Raw genomic sequence first — 14,781 nt, 5'->3', positions numbered from 1 at the left:
TCAGCAAGCCTTCATTCACACTCCACTCAGAAGAAGTAAGTTTCTTCAACAGATATTTTTTGTAATGATTAGGCCATCATGCTATACTGAATGAAGGTCATTCATGAGTTCAGTGCTGTGTGTCGCTCCTTTTCTGTGTCTAGTGTTGTGCATGTTTTTTTGTTAAATGTGCATGCTTATTCGGTTGTTTTTTAGTTTTTGGGTCATACCATTCTGATGTCACTTTTTACTGTCTCATGCAGACCGGCTTGCTGAAGCATTCGACTTTGCAAAGCACCAGTTTTCAGATGCTGTAAGTTGATGCTTAGTGTCTGGTTGTGCAGAAGCAGTTTAACTTTTGTGGAAATGCATATGGCACTTAAAGGTGCACTGAAGAGGAATCTGAACTTTTCTTTTTGCCACGGGAACTCAATCTACACGTTCCGAGCTTTCTTAGAAACTTCGATTTATTGCCCTGCGTGGCCGATTTCCATAATTAAATCGAATTAACGTCCGGCTCCCGCCTTTTTTTTCAATTTTCCCACGCGCGGTGGGCGGAGTCGACCAACGCGTGGAGTGCCTTTCACCCAGTCCCGTGGTGGCTTGCCGCTCTGCCATCGGCGGAGTAACACGTAGTAGACCGTAGTAGCAAATAGCCCACGCGTATTTTTATTTCTGCGGGCTTATTTTGCAGCTATATTATCTGCGAATGAAACTATTTATTCATGGAAACCTAAAAAACAAAATAAAGCGAAAGCAAAGCCTTCGCGGAGCTGGCTGAAAGGCACTTCACGCGTTGGTCGACTCCGCCCACCATACGCGGAGAATTTAAAAAATAAAGGCGGGAACCGGACGTTAACTCAATTTAATTAGGGAAATGGGCCACAGAGGGCAATAAGTCGCAGTTTCTAAGAATGCTAGGTACGTGTAGATTGAGTTCCCGCGGCAAAAAGACAAGTTCAGAATCCTCTTCAGTGCACCTTTAAGCTAGCACATCTGCAATCCAGTTCTGCCCAAGATTCACTTTGCAGAATTCAGTGGTGCTAATTCTTTATTGTATGAATGCATGGTTTTGAACACTGTTAACCATACAAAACAAATTCTTTCCCTTTAAATAAAATTAGAATTCAGCAAATTTTTTGGCTCCCTGATGCTTGATTGAGTTCAGGTGTGTAACACATATGGTTATTCAGTGTCCCGAAATTTTTCCCTGGTGGGGGTGAGGAAGGCCTTTATGATCTGGGAACCTTGTTGTGTGGTGTTGCAGCATCCTGATTTCCTTCCAGGCGCACTTCATAGTGATTGAAGAAGGTGTTCTGCTGGGCCCTGACTTCCTGGCCTACCTTGGCCAGCTGCTTCCCCTGCTGGACTTGGATTCCACCATCAGTAGCATCTCAGCATGGAACGACAACGGTGAGGCTGCCATTCACGTATCTCGGCTCATATCCCACGTGTGAAATTACTGGCACTGCTTGCCAGATTTGTGTATGCAGGAGCGACAGTTATATTAATTACTGTGTGACAAAATGTTTGAAAGTTTGGTTTAGTCGTACCTTAGTTCGTTACATATATGCTGTGGTGGCTAGAATGTTTGCTGCTTTTGCTTTTTTTTTTCTTCTTCATGGAAATTCCAAAGAACACTCACATGACCAAAAATTTTCGTTTAAACTGTGTTCACACAATTGCCAACTAGCCCATTTTTTTTTTTTTTTTCAAAAGAATCAGTGGTGGTTGCTTTTGAGCTCTGGGACGTTTTGCATGCAATTGAAACAGTATGTCAGAATGCTGGAACACAGTGAGCCCGCATATGTGCACGAGCATGGCATGAGAGGTATAGTTCAGGCCACATGCGTGTTTCTCCACCCCGTCTGAGTAAGGGCGATGTAAAACACTGAAAGAATTGCAGACTGACCAGCTTACCCTCCATTGCTTGCTTAGTCAGTCAACCCTAAGGATGGGCAGGCACTTCGAGTGGGTAGTCAAGAACATACCATGATTACGTTATCAATAGGGCTGTAGGGAAATGTGTGGGATATATTACGAAACACTGCTTATGGCCTTCGTACAGTTACAAAAAAAAATTATTCAATGCAATGCAGTTGAGACGCCAGTAGCTGTGTATCTTGGCACTGTGTGACCAGGGTGTGGAGGAATGCCATATGAATTGGTAATCTGAGAAATGCTTGCACGGAGGAGCGAGAGGATGTTGGTCTCTCTGCTGCTGCTGCTTGGAGCGTGTTTATAAGAGGGTTGTCGGAAAATTTGATTCAATAGAGCTGGGGGTAAGAGTCAATGGAGAGTAGCCACTTAACTTTGTCACGGATCCCCGGAGAACACTCGGGCCGAAAGAATGGTCTAGGCGACAGGTGTGCCCACACAGATGCACATTTTATACACCCTATGCGACACAAACACTAGCACATAAAACTAACACAAAACACAGACTACCAATACACACAACCCGGGAACACCCAGTCTACTAGCGTTCGGCATTTGTGCTCATTGTTCGGTGCTGATGAAGCGTTGCATGGGTCCAGTCAGTGGCACCTAGGTAGCCGGCGTCGAGGTGGCGTTCGAAGTGCTGAGGCTGGTGTCGCTGGCGGCATCACACGAGCTCCCGGTCCAAGTGCCCGTGGAGGTGATGCTGGCGATGTTGCCATTGTGGGCACCATCCGGATGGGTGGCAGCAGCGCTGGAGGCACCCCTGGCCGTAGCAGGTGGTTGCGTCAGCTGTGGCCACTGTTTGAGGACTTGAAAATAATACTGTGAAGGAAACCAGAGTAACCTGACTGAAGTAAACAGGCAGCAGTTCACTGTGGGCGGTGAAGCGCCAGATGTGCTCAGTAGTGGAGTGCATATAGTGTTTGTTTAGGCCTAGCAGTGGCCATAAATCCACATCCTGAGAAAGCAATTATCAGGCGAATAAGAATGGGTTGGTGTGCTTTTGGCACACTCTATGAAGGGCAGCTTCCGCTTGTAAGAAGAGCACACAACGCTTGCAGCTCCCAGACTGAGAGGCTTGAAAAAAAGGCCCAAAATAGGACAGGCAGTGCAGTGGGGCATGGAACCAACATGAAGCGGTGCAAAAAGAGAGCAGGGCACAAACTCGTGCCACGTGATGTCCTGGCTGAAATCCAGGAGAGGAGATGGGCGGCACCAGCATTGTGCAGGGCAGATTGGGAGGAAATGTGGTGGGATGCACTGGATGGGGCCAGTGGTGCTGACCATTGATGACATCTCTCTTCTGTAAACGAAGGCAGAACAAGCTTGTTCATCAGCGTGTGACCATGCATTAACAGCTGCTTGTCAAAACGTAAGAAATGGCACCCAAAAAGTTGACAGCTTGTGCTGAATGAAGGTCATTTCTCTCCTTTCCTGGCTAGGGGCAATAGTCATGCTGCACTCATTTAGCAACGTCTGACAGTACATGTGCAGTGAATAAGTAGTCTCATTTCTTGTGTTTTTCTCGTCCCCAGGTTTCCAGGGTGTTTCTGGGAACAACAAAAAGGTCTACCGTGTTGAGGGCCTGACTGGCATGGGCTTTCTGGTGCGAAGAGGCTTCCCAGCACAGAGCTGGTGTGAGAGGCGCTTTGCCCTGGATGGATCGGCGAGCGGTGGTGACACAGTTTCGCCGGATGTCTCCCGAGTGATGCGGGTTCCGGACGTCACTCGTGGAACCGAGACGCAAGCCCTCGAGGCACTGCTCTCACGTGAGCGGGTGACTGATATGTGAGGGGCCCCTTTTATGCTCTTGATGTCTCTCCCATCTGTGCATTGTTGCTGCGCTCTCACGAAGCCATGCTTCACAGCTGCTTGTTTGGCAAAAGTGAAATTTGGCAGCCTCTGCCAGAAGTTTCTGTCCCAGATTCCTGCAGGGTGCTTTCTCCTCGTCCCCATGAGTGCATTGTTACTGCTAGACTCAGCAACAAACTCGTTGTTGTCTAAATTTTTGGCAAAGAGTGCTGTGTATTAAGAGAAGGCGTAAAGAGGAGTAGGCAGCAGCCAGAACTGCCAAAATAGTTGCTGACCAGTTTTTCGAACTCTGAGGGAAGGCTGAGGGAGGGAGCCCACAGGAAGAAGCAAGAGGAAGCGAGCGGTGTCACGTAGGCGGTGCGACGTGCAGAAGTGGCGAAAGGCCCACAACAACGTTGCACGACAACACACGAAAATGCTTCTCGGCTAATGTGACTGGTTACGTGTGGTCTAGTTTTGGATTGGATTGGATTTGTAGCTGTCCCATTTGTATCTAACATTGCCAGCTCGCCCGGCTTTGGCCGTTTTTTCGTGGAACGCCCACGGTTTGTCGATCCATTTTCGCACCGTGTCTGACAACTATTATGGAATTACGAGTGCACGGGGCGTGATATTATCCGCGACTCGGTCAAAATTACTTTTGACCCCACATATAGGCAGACTTTAAGACTCCGCATATATGTCGACTCCGATTATAAGTCGAGCCCCCAACTTTGGAAGGACATTTTTTAAAAAAACGTCGACTTATGCGCGGCAATATACGGTATATTGAACTGCCACATGCCAAGCTGTGCCCGCTATCAGGGTAACTGGTGGTGGTGCAGCAAGCATTCGCGCCACAGTTCATGTTTTATCTCTCATTTGCCAACAACACCACAGAAGATATAACAGCAAGAACAGCTAGTAGCCATGTGGTGCGCACCTGTTTCCACCTCTCGCATCTATCGACAGTGGCCCGGAACAGCGACATGGTCAGTTGTAGCTTTCCAGTAGCCATCCTCTGCTCGCGTCAAGTGTCATGGAGCGAATGATGAAAACTGTGACAGCTTTTGCGAAACACCTCTGTGATGCGAGAAAGCCACCTTAGCTGGCTTTTGACCTGCTGTAGTCGCATCCTCTGGTGCTGTGCTAGGGAAGCGAACCTGTTTGCCACTCAGTTTTTTGTGGCCTCCGCAATCACTGCGAGCACATCTTAAAGGTGCACTGAAGAGGATTCTGAACTTGTCTTTTTGCCGCGGGAACTCGATCTACACGTTCCGAGCTTTCTTAGAAACTGCAATTTACTGCCCTGTGTGGCCGATTTCCCCAATTAAATTGAATTAACGTCCGGCTCCCGCCTTTTTTTTTAAATTCTGCCTCGTACGGTGGGCGGAGTCGACCAACGCGTGGAGCGCCTTTCACCCAGTCCCATGGCGGCTTGCCGCTCTGCCATCGGCGGAGTAATACGTAGTAGTCCGTAGTAGCAAATAGTCCGCACGTATTTTTATTTCTTCGGACTTATTTTGCGGCTATATTATCTGCAAATGAAACTATTTATTCATGGAAACCTAATAAACAAAATAAAGCGGAAGCAAAGCTTCCACGGGACTGGGTGAAAGGCGCTCCACGCGTTGGTCGACTCCGCCCACCGTACGAGGCAGAATAAAAAAAAAAAGACGGGAGCCGGACGTTAATTTGTTTTAATTGGGGAAATCGGCCACACAGGGCAATAAGTCACTGTTTCTAAGAATGCTAGGAACGTGTGGATCGAGTTCCCGCGGCAAAAAGACATGTTCAGAATCCTCTTCAGTGCACCTTTAAATAGTGCTGAAACTGTGGAAAAGGTTTGTCCTAGTTGCTGTTCTTTCCTTGACTAAATTTCGCTTCTCCAGTGCGAGTTTTTGGCAAATGTTTGTATATTACAAGTTTTGGCTATATATAAGACTATTTTATGGTTTTTTACCTATTCGCTATAACAAGATTTCACTTGTGGGATTTTAATCGGGGATAGGTGCGTTCTATCCGCTTAACTGCGGCTGACACAGTTCAAAACCACCAGGCCCCACCCAAGGTCATGTACGCTACTGAGTGCATGCTGACCACAGTGGGCCTTGCTGTGAGGGAGCAAAGGAACGACACTCTGGCTGACATAAACAAAGCATTTATCACTACAACAATAATGCCAGCTATAGAAACAAGATACGCTAAGGAATCGAGGTCGTTCAACTCACTAGCGCGGTTATGAGCTTGAATGTTTGCCCACGCTAGGGCAGGGGAGATACTCTGCTGCCTAACGGGATTCAATGCAGGAGAACATTCCTCTGCACGAAGCCTCGCCCTGTTGGCGAAGAGTGGAGCGTTGCGCCTGAATGTCACTTCGCTCCGAAATCCCGAGCCGAAGAGAGTGTGCTCTCCTGCGTGAGCGCAGCAGTCACGCCGTCCGTGGCACTCATGTCGCTGCTACGCAGGTGCCCTCTCTTGTTAGTTAAGGTAACTAACTAGGGAGAGCCACGGGGTGTGCCCTTCCTCGTTAGTGCATTGGGGGAAAGCAAGCCAAAGGGGACGACGCGGGGCTAAGTCCCCACACATTGTACTCCGTTTGCACTGTGAGCTTTACATTACAAAATGCGTACAGTGCAGTCCACTTATGACGATATTGAGATAACTGGAAAATATGATCGTTATAACTGATGATCGTTATATCTAGACCAGCAAAAAGAAAAAAAGAACACACCCACGTATTTCCCCCATGCATGTAGCCACTACCAACGGCACTCGTGTACCAAACAAACCCCCCCCCCCCCCCCCCCCCCTGCCACAGCTCCCATCAAAAGATAAACACACCGTGATGTGGTGCCGAGGTCAACAGGGGAACATGCCAAGAAAAGCTAATGCTTAAAAAAGAAAGAAATTCTTAACCATCTCAAGGACAAAAGTGGGGGGTTCAGAGATATTGTCTTGCGCTTAGTTGCCGTCACTTTTTGCCTAGTTCATTAACGCACAAATGGGCAGAAACTACGTTTGTGTGAGACATCGTTGCGCAGCAACAGCCAAGCATGCTCCTCCCTCTAACAGTTGCGACAGCGATAGCGCTTGGTTTCCAAGTCTGTAGGCAACGCTCCCCCAGAGATTTAGCTGTGCCAAACTTTCAGACAAATTTTGGACGTAAACACCTTCTGGGCAATCAGAATCCTATCGTAGCTGTTATTTCGCTGATTATTGTACATGTTTATTTTTATGGAAGAATTGATAAATCTAGAGAATTTAATCATTTTAAGTGATGTATCGTTATATCTGGTATCGCTATAAATGTATTACACTGTAAAGCAAGTTAGACATGAATTTTTACAATATGGTAAAAATTCTCATCTATTTTGCTTTCTATGACCTATGATCAATATATTTAAAAGTTTGCTATTTCTCTAGTCATGAAATTCTGTCTATTTACCATAAAGCATTTTTGTTTCCCGGCTTCAAATTCATCATCAGCCTGACTACGCCCACTGCAGGGCAAAGGCCTCTCCCATGTCCCTCCAGTTAACCCTGTCCTTCGCCAGTTGCGGCCACCGTATCCCTGCAAACTCCTTAATCTCATCCACCCACCTAACTTTCTGCCGCCCCCTGCTACGCTTACCTGCTCTTGGAATCCACTCCATCACCTCTAACTTCGAGTTAATGAGGGTCAGTTGTGGTTGAAGGGAAGAAGCTGGTCTTGCTTGCAGAGTAGGCCATCAGGAAAAGAATTTAGCCAGTAGACAGAACCAGTGTCACCATCTGCCAGGAAGGGACGGCCCTTGCAAAGGCCACTAACTGGTTTGCCCACTCAGCAGATGGCAGCATCAGTTCGTTCTACTCGATGACATTTCTCTAATGAGTGTGTCTTTCTTCACTGTGAAAACTCTATACAAGTTCCAAGGTGCGGTGTATTACTACAGAAGGATTGTGTAATACAATCCCCGTTGGAAATTTCAGCCTAAGCTAAGCACATGCAGAAGAGAAAGAACTTGCATGGTGTCACAATGGGCTCGCAGGTCACTGTGTTCTTTGGTGTATGGCTTATGTGAGAATAAAACACAGAGGGGTAAAATGTCTCGGGAAAAAAAACAGGGGTAGCCAAAAAATGCTGTTACAAAAATAGCCATTGTGTGAAATCATGAAACCTTTATACAGTCGAACCCGGATATATCGAATTCGAAGGGGTCCGGAAAATAGTTCGATATAGCGAAAATTCGATATACAGATATAGGCTAAAACTGCACTCCCGATCATAACAAATTGTGGCTTACCGTTTGGAACAGCCGCGAATAACATAGTATGGGCGCACAATGTGAAAGCGCTTTATTTCGCGGGAAAAAAAAAATCACTAATTTTGGGCTGCTTTTTCCCCTGGGAAACGAAGTTCAAAACACTGGCCTCGATCTTCTCGAGACTGTCCAGGTGCGAGAGCACAGTGCCTTCCATTTCGCCGCAACAGCGCCGAATCAGGCTAACGCTGACGCCAGTTCAGTGGCTGCGCACGGACGCGTTTCTTCGACAACACAGTTGCCCTCGTCGTCGTTGGAGTCGGCGTCTTGAACGCCAGCTACCGCATGAACTTCGCTGTCAGCGTTAAAGTCCTCAACAGTCACTTCGGACGGAACGGCGCCGAGAAAATTGGACAAGTCGTGAAACGCGTCGTCCAAGCACTCATCGTCATCTAAATCTTCCGGACATTCATCTCCGGCCACTTCAAGGCCTGCCTTGCCAAAACAGTTGGCTACTGGGGCCTGCTTCACGTCGCGCGTTGAACCACACGTTGAAACACAGGCACACACACAAAAAAAACACGCGAGGCGCAGATGGAGCGATAAGAGCGAAGCCTATGCGAGCGGCAGTCAACCCGGCTGCGAAGGAACGACAGAGGGAAAAGAAAGAGCAGGGAGAAAGATCGGCGCTCTGGGCTTCGTTTTTTTTTTTTTTCTGACCTCTCTCTTTTCCCCAGACCCACGATGTGCCCACGAGCGACCGTTTTTTCTCTCTCTCTTTCCCCAAGAAGCGTGGTCGCCGCGCGTCTCCATGCGGTGCTCTCTCTTCGCTGATCTCCAATGACCTTGACGGAGCACACGCCGGCGGTACAGGAGGAGAGGAGGAGCGGGAAAGCTCGCGCCGGTGGGGCGCAAAAACGGGGAACAAAAAAAAAAGGGGGCCCTGCGCCTGCTGACTGCGGAAATGCTCTCCGCTGAGGCGGCTGAGGACCAGACAGGAATGTCTTTGGGGAAAGTGCACCTTCCAGGGGCGCGGCGCGGCGCGGCGTTCGATATATCCAATGTCCGGCGAAAATGGAATTCGATATACAACGCAACTGTCCTATACTTTTACATAGTATTTTCAAGGGGGTAATCTGTGTGTTCGATATAGCCAATAATTCGAAATATGCGGGTTCGATATATCCGGGTTCGACTGTATAATGCTTCTTAGTATAGCCTCAAAGTAATATATACTTTAACTGCGAAATGTTGCAGAAAGCACTGATTGCTCAAACAAAAGTCGACTCGCAGCTAAGAGCTTGCTGAGTACTGTGTTCTGTATGCTATTTGAAAAGTGTAAGCTTAAAATTCCCACACATCTTTTTTAGTGCTACCATCCCAGGATTACAACCTAACCTTGTATGCAGTGGGTTGCATGCAAAGGAAGGAGGCTAAGTTTAGAAAATGTTTGTGTTGAGAAGGTGCTGCTGTTATAGAGCTGCATTTATTTTTCTTTAGCTGAGCTATGTCTTTGAGGGTAACAAGTTCTGTAAGCAGCGTCTGTGACAGCGTCTGTGTGTGTTTGTGCATGAGAGAGAGCAACAGTGCACTTTTATGCGCAGTGTAGTGGCTCTACACTGCAACAGCTGTGTATTGTGCTGCTGCTGCTGTTGTAGTTGTGTAGTACCATTGGAAGGCAGTGCTCTCTTTGCCGCTGCCCAGGGAGCTGGGAGTGACCATCGAGGGCGTGGAAGCTCTTGAGCGTTCCCACTACGAGAAAGTCTTGCACAGCTTGCTGAGCGCGAGCGACACATGGGCTCTCATTCAGCGATACCTTGCACAGTGCAGTGCGGGGTCGTGGCTTCCTCACCTGTCCAGTTCGGTTGCACCTAACAGGTGTGTGCACTGGTTGCTGAAGGCATGCCCTGCTTTTCGTCACTAGCATTGCTGCCGCTGCCAGAAACATCCTGTTCCCACAGACGGGGAGGGATGGGGGGTGCAGTGCACAGCGCAAAATTTAGAGTGAAAGAATGCAAAGGTTGTGTTTTACATATCCACATTCCCAGCGATGCAGCAGTGATAGCAGATGTGTAATTTGTACTGTGCAGTGCTACATGCTCCAGACCGGTCTCTGGAGCTGACTGGGGGTGTAAAGTAGGGTTAACGCCCTTAGGAATATAGCAAAAGTTTTCGAAGCGGCTTTCTGATTTCACAGTGGACCTATGGTGTCATCCCTTTGTGGGAAAAAAAAAAAAAAAAAAGTGGAGTACATCCTAGAACAGATTGTGGAAGTATGAAACGTCATTTCAATGGTGGTGGTTTTTTAAAACACCGTGTTGCATGTACATGGAAGTGGCTGCAGGCTGCAGGTACGGGTTGGGAATGCGGCCCGTAGAAACACACACTATCAGTGAAGGCTGCTGACCACTGAAGCACCAGGGACAGCCACAATGCGCATCCCGCTGTGAACAGCTAGCAAACAAATATAAAACACCCAGAGAGAACGGTTGGAAACGTGGCGAGAGAGAATGCAGGAGCTCAAGCACCATGCCACCCGAGTCATTAATCGTTTTTTATGTTTTTTTTTTCTTTTGTGCGCTTGACCAATGGCTCGCCTGAGCCACACAGTGAATAAGTGTCCATCCTTTTCTTGTCTTCACCGCATTAATGATGTTTCGGTCAGTCATTCGTGCCTGCCCCCACAGTTTGAAATTTTTACTCGCTCGTGCTTCCAGTCCATTTGGTTGCAAGGTTTTGGCTTTCACGATGCAGCAAGAAATGATCCACGCTTCTGGTTCATCACAAAGCATATTGTTCATCGTGCAGTGACAGTTACAATGTGTGTCAGGATACCATTGAAATTTACAAATAGGAAGGTGCAAATTATATCGATTTGCTCTTGAAATGTTTTACATATTGTGTAACTGTGACGACTCTTCGTTATTGTCTTCACTACTTTTTCCTATAGCTTTTTTTTTTCTTTTTACATGGAGATTTCCATGAAGCAAAACCTATTTTGCAGCAGTAGGTTTGACCACCGACAACTGCTGCTGAAGCACTGAATGTAAATCATAACAATATAGCACCAGTTGGGCTTCTACTTGCCCAAAATGCTCAGCTGCTGTGTAGAATTTGTGTGTAGTAGTGCGACCATCCGTGTCATCACACTCCTCTCAGTGTTCTCGTGCAGTTCTCGTTGTTACTGCAACTTGCGTGACATACTAAAAGCACAGAACTGATTACTTATTATACCGAAAAGTGACAGCATTAAATATCTTATCATTTCATGCAACGTCAGGATCATTAGACTAATTGTTTCCTAGAAAATTTTAATCTGTGTCGATTTGATGATTCTTAGTGGTTCCGCTGCTGTGTGTTCCTCTGCGTATTTTCTTTCCACCTGCCAATAAATTACATGCAGCCTGGCACCCTATTTGTCAGCCGCTAAGTGTGGTCGTATTTCTCTGCAGCTCATTCAATAAAGCACATTCAAAGTGATTATTTATGGCCCCTACGCGTATTCATCGTGTTTCATTATTGCCGCTCAACTCCGCAGGTGTTGCCTTTCCGAAGTGGTGTGGTGGGGTCAACTGTTAGAACCTGAAAATGAAACGCCTGGTATTCTTCGGTTCTGCTTTCATGATTGATAAAAAAATGTTTCCGACCGAGCATTTGGCAGCGATAGCTCTGTCTTGTTATTGCAGCATGTAGCAGAGTCTCCTGCAGTTTTTTTATGGGTCAGCTGACCCTTGGAGATGTATATTGCGTTTCCCCCTTAGCCTAAAATGTGCTGAAACAATGTATGAGGCATCACTATTTGGTCAGTCGACTTTGAGATGGCCGAGTGCGTTGACATAAGATGGTAGTGTCCAGCATCATAGTGCGCATTTCATACCGCGTTTAAAAATAAATCGGCTCAGATATGACGTTCTGCAATTTCATATTATGTCCTAAGATGCACTCACGTGCTGTGACTGACCGGTCGACTCCATATAGTATACAGCGAGAAATTGGAAAATTACTTTGAAATGCTTTGCCTCCATCCATTTGTATGGGGAGTCACACTTGTGTGTTACTCCCACCTGGGGGGTAGATCTCGCATGTAAACACACATATACCACATTGTTTAAAAAATATTTCAGCTTCAATATGACGCCTCCTTCGTATTGTTGACTTCATATGTGATCTGTGAAATAAGAAAATAATTTTAAACACTTGCTTACATGCATTCCTACGGGTGCTAAGCCTACTTTACACCACCATCCGACGACAACAGCAGTGCCTCCGCATTGTGCTTGTGTCACAGGTCGTTATTTGCAAGATCCTGTCCATCTGATTTGTGTGGCAGCTGATGTAGCAGCATTGTGGCCTTCTCCTGTAAACGAAAAAATTGTTGGTGCTTGGAAGCTGTTGTGGTTAGCTTGCAGACCTCATAGACCCTTCTTTTGCCAAAGTCTGCTCGCAGTCATGCTCAATGTTTGATGACCATGCTGCGACCTGTTCAGGCTTTGTGGCTGACAAGTTCTTCCCACTGTGTGGTCAGGGGCTGCTCTCTTGTTACACTGCAGGGAATGCACTGCTGACATTTCGTGAAGCATTATTATTATGCCCTTAGCGGTAATGTACAGTTCTCTTGGGTGGAGGCTGTGATTTCGCACCACTTGGCTGGCATTAAGGCATAATCTCGTTTGGCACCACAAGAGTCATGAGATTCCCTCCGCTTGTCTCTAGTAAAGAGCCACCATTGTTCTCCTCACTGAAACAGTCTCTGCACTCAGTGAGCTCACACCAGTGATGCAGCAAAACAGGTGCTGAAAATGTCACCGTGATTGATCAGACTGAGAGTTCGCTGGCCAGTGTTGTGCTCCTCTTCAAGGGTGATGTGTCAAAAGCAAAAAAAAAAAGTAATAATAAAATAAAATAAATAAAAATTACCCTTTATACGAACCTTAAAAACATAGTGCCCTGCATCCGGCAGGGAAAGCAGGAGTTAAGTGGGCACAGGTGATCTTGTCTGCCATGAAGTGACAGTAATGGCCCTCCTGTGGTCTCTGGTCAGTCAAGGCTACTAAAGGTGGGAAACGTTGAAACTTGGACCTAAACCTGCGCTGTGGAGTGGATGGAAATGAAAATTCCTGCGAAATATTTACGGGATGATTGAGGCCATATAAACTCGTTACCTCGTAGGGGTTTTAAACGTGTATTGCCTGGTTTACCAGGATACTTTTGTCAGAAGCTCCGACTTGATGAAAATTTTGAATCTAATGGACAGCACTAAGGATCATTGTAAGACAAACCACACCCAAGCAGCGGCAAGAGTAATAACTAGCCACAGTCCTAAGGTATCCTCCATCCAATGCCATGTTCGTACATTTGCTCTGAGAGGGGACGTTTGTTGGGTATCGGGTAGCAAGTGGTATCCTGTACACATAGGAGTATTGATGGAACTTGTTAATACAGCGTAATTTGAGAAAACTAAACCAAAGATGGTGCCACCAAAGGAAGTGTGAGGCTCTCTGCTGAGAATTTATTTATTATTAGTACCTCAAATGCCCCTTGGTCAGGGGTATTACATGAGGGATGGGAATAATGTTCAAGTGAAGAGTGGTTCAATGGCAGTCTTGAAGGAATGTGGGTGAAGGAATGAGGGCAAGATGCCACTGTCCTCTGATGAGAGGAGAGCACATTCATTGGAGAGAAGAAAACGGGTTGCACAACAGTGCGTGACTGACTGCATGTGCCGAGAGGGAGGAAATTGATGCCTCAGGCGAAGCTGTTTTACAGCACCCTTGACAGGAACAGCAGGCAGTGGAGTGGTTAGGAAAGCAGCACCTCGCAGTTTATCAAAGAGGACAGAAGGTTATTAATTTGAAGGAAGTGCCGGTAAAATATGCATATCAATGTGTGCATACACGTGCGCTAGTTTAACAACTTGTGGTGCGGAAACCCAGCTAGGTTCGAGCAAGAAGAGAGTGGGAGAAATTAAGGACAAGTGACCTTTGTGTGTTTCACCTTGAATGTTCATTTTTGGCTCTTTATGGGCATATGTCATTAGCCACTTATAAGTGGCAGTCCTGAATGTGGGGGGCTTGATTCTCATGTGACCAGAAATGGTAATAGCCGCCACAGTGGCTCAGTGGTTATGATGCTCGGCTGCTGACCCGAAAGACGCGGGTTCGATCCCGGCCGCGGCGGTTGAATTTCTTTGGAGGAGAAATTCTAGAGGCCCGTGTACTGTGCGATGTCAATGCACGTTAAAGAACCCCAGGTGGTCGAAATTTCCAGAGCCCTCCACTACGGCGTCTCTCATAGCCTTAGTCGCTTTGGGACGTTAAACCCCATAAACCAAACCAACCATCCAGAAATGGAAATTGTCCAGCAGTTAACGGGCAAGAATTAGAGAAATGAATGGCGTTCAACCGGAGTAAAAAGTAAATGTTTGCTTTTCACTGAGCAAGCTTTTGATTTCTTGAGATTTTGTCATCTGAATCTGTTTTCTGGCCTTTTATTACGTCATTTAGGAGGTAGGAGGTGTGCCAAGTTATGATTCTTTTCTCATTAATTATAGTCTGGCTTAGTGAATGTATGAGTGCATTTTTTCCAGGCCTGCAATCAGCATATATTTTTATCAAGCCACAAAAGATGACTTGGAAACTTTGCAAGCACTTTGCTCTTGTTTTGGCCTTTATCACCACCCAAAGTTTTCGCCAAGAGGACTGTATCGTGGAATGCTGAGGTATGCCATTCCTGGTTTAGCCAAGCTTTATTATTTTGGTCCCATCAAATTTATGTGTAGTTCGATGAAGGGAGGCGCCCAGTTGTTCAGACACATGAGTGTATGCAG

The 14,781-nt window shown here is 46.7% G+C and overlaps 1 protein-coding gene across 5 annotated transcripts in view; it reads left to right on the top strand.

Annotated features, from left to right (window-relative positions):
• Positions 1-14,781, top strand: part of LOC149359234 (protein O-linked-mannose beta-1,2-N-acetylglucosaminyltransferase 1-like) — a 38,701-nt gene that overhangs the window by 18,549 nt on the left and 5,371 nt on the right. For 4 of the 5 annotated variants that reach the window (XM_089571506.1, XM_089571505.1, XM_089571509.1 and 1 more), the window contains 5 exons: positions 243-292; positions 1,266-1,392; positions 3,456-3,708; positions 9,660-9,833; positions 14,542-14,673. In XM_089571506.1, coding sequence (XP_089427632.1) covers positions 243-292; positions 1,266-1,392; positions 3,456-3,708; positions 9,660-9,833; positions 14,542-14,673 — 736 coding nt within the window. The remainder of the gene's footprint in view (positions 1-242; positions 293-1,265; positions 1,393-3,455; positions 3,709-9,659; positions 9,834-14,541; positions 14,674-14,781) is intronic. The other variant, XM_089571508.1, reaches the window with a different exon arrangement.

Source organism: Amblyomma mixtum, chromosome 2 (assembly GCF_055824585.1).
Source record: "Amblyomma mixtum isolate Tamu chromosome 2, ASM5582458v1, whole genome shotgun sequence".
Classification (NCBI taxonomy): domain Eukaryota; kingdom Metazoa; phylum Arthropoda; class Arachnida; order Ixodida; family Ixodidae; genus Amblyomma; species Amblyomma mixtum.
The sequence above is the reverse complement of the archived record's forward strand: the minus strand, read 5'-3'. Positions and strand labels throughout refer to the sequence as shown.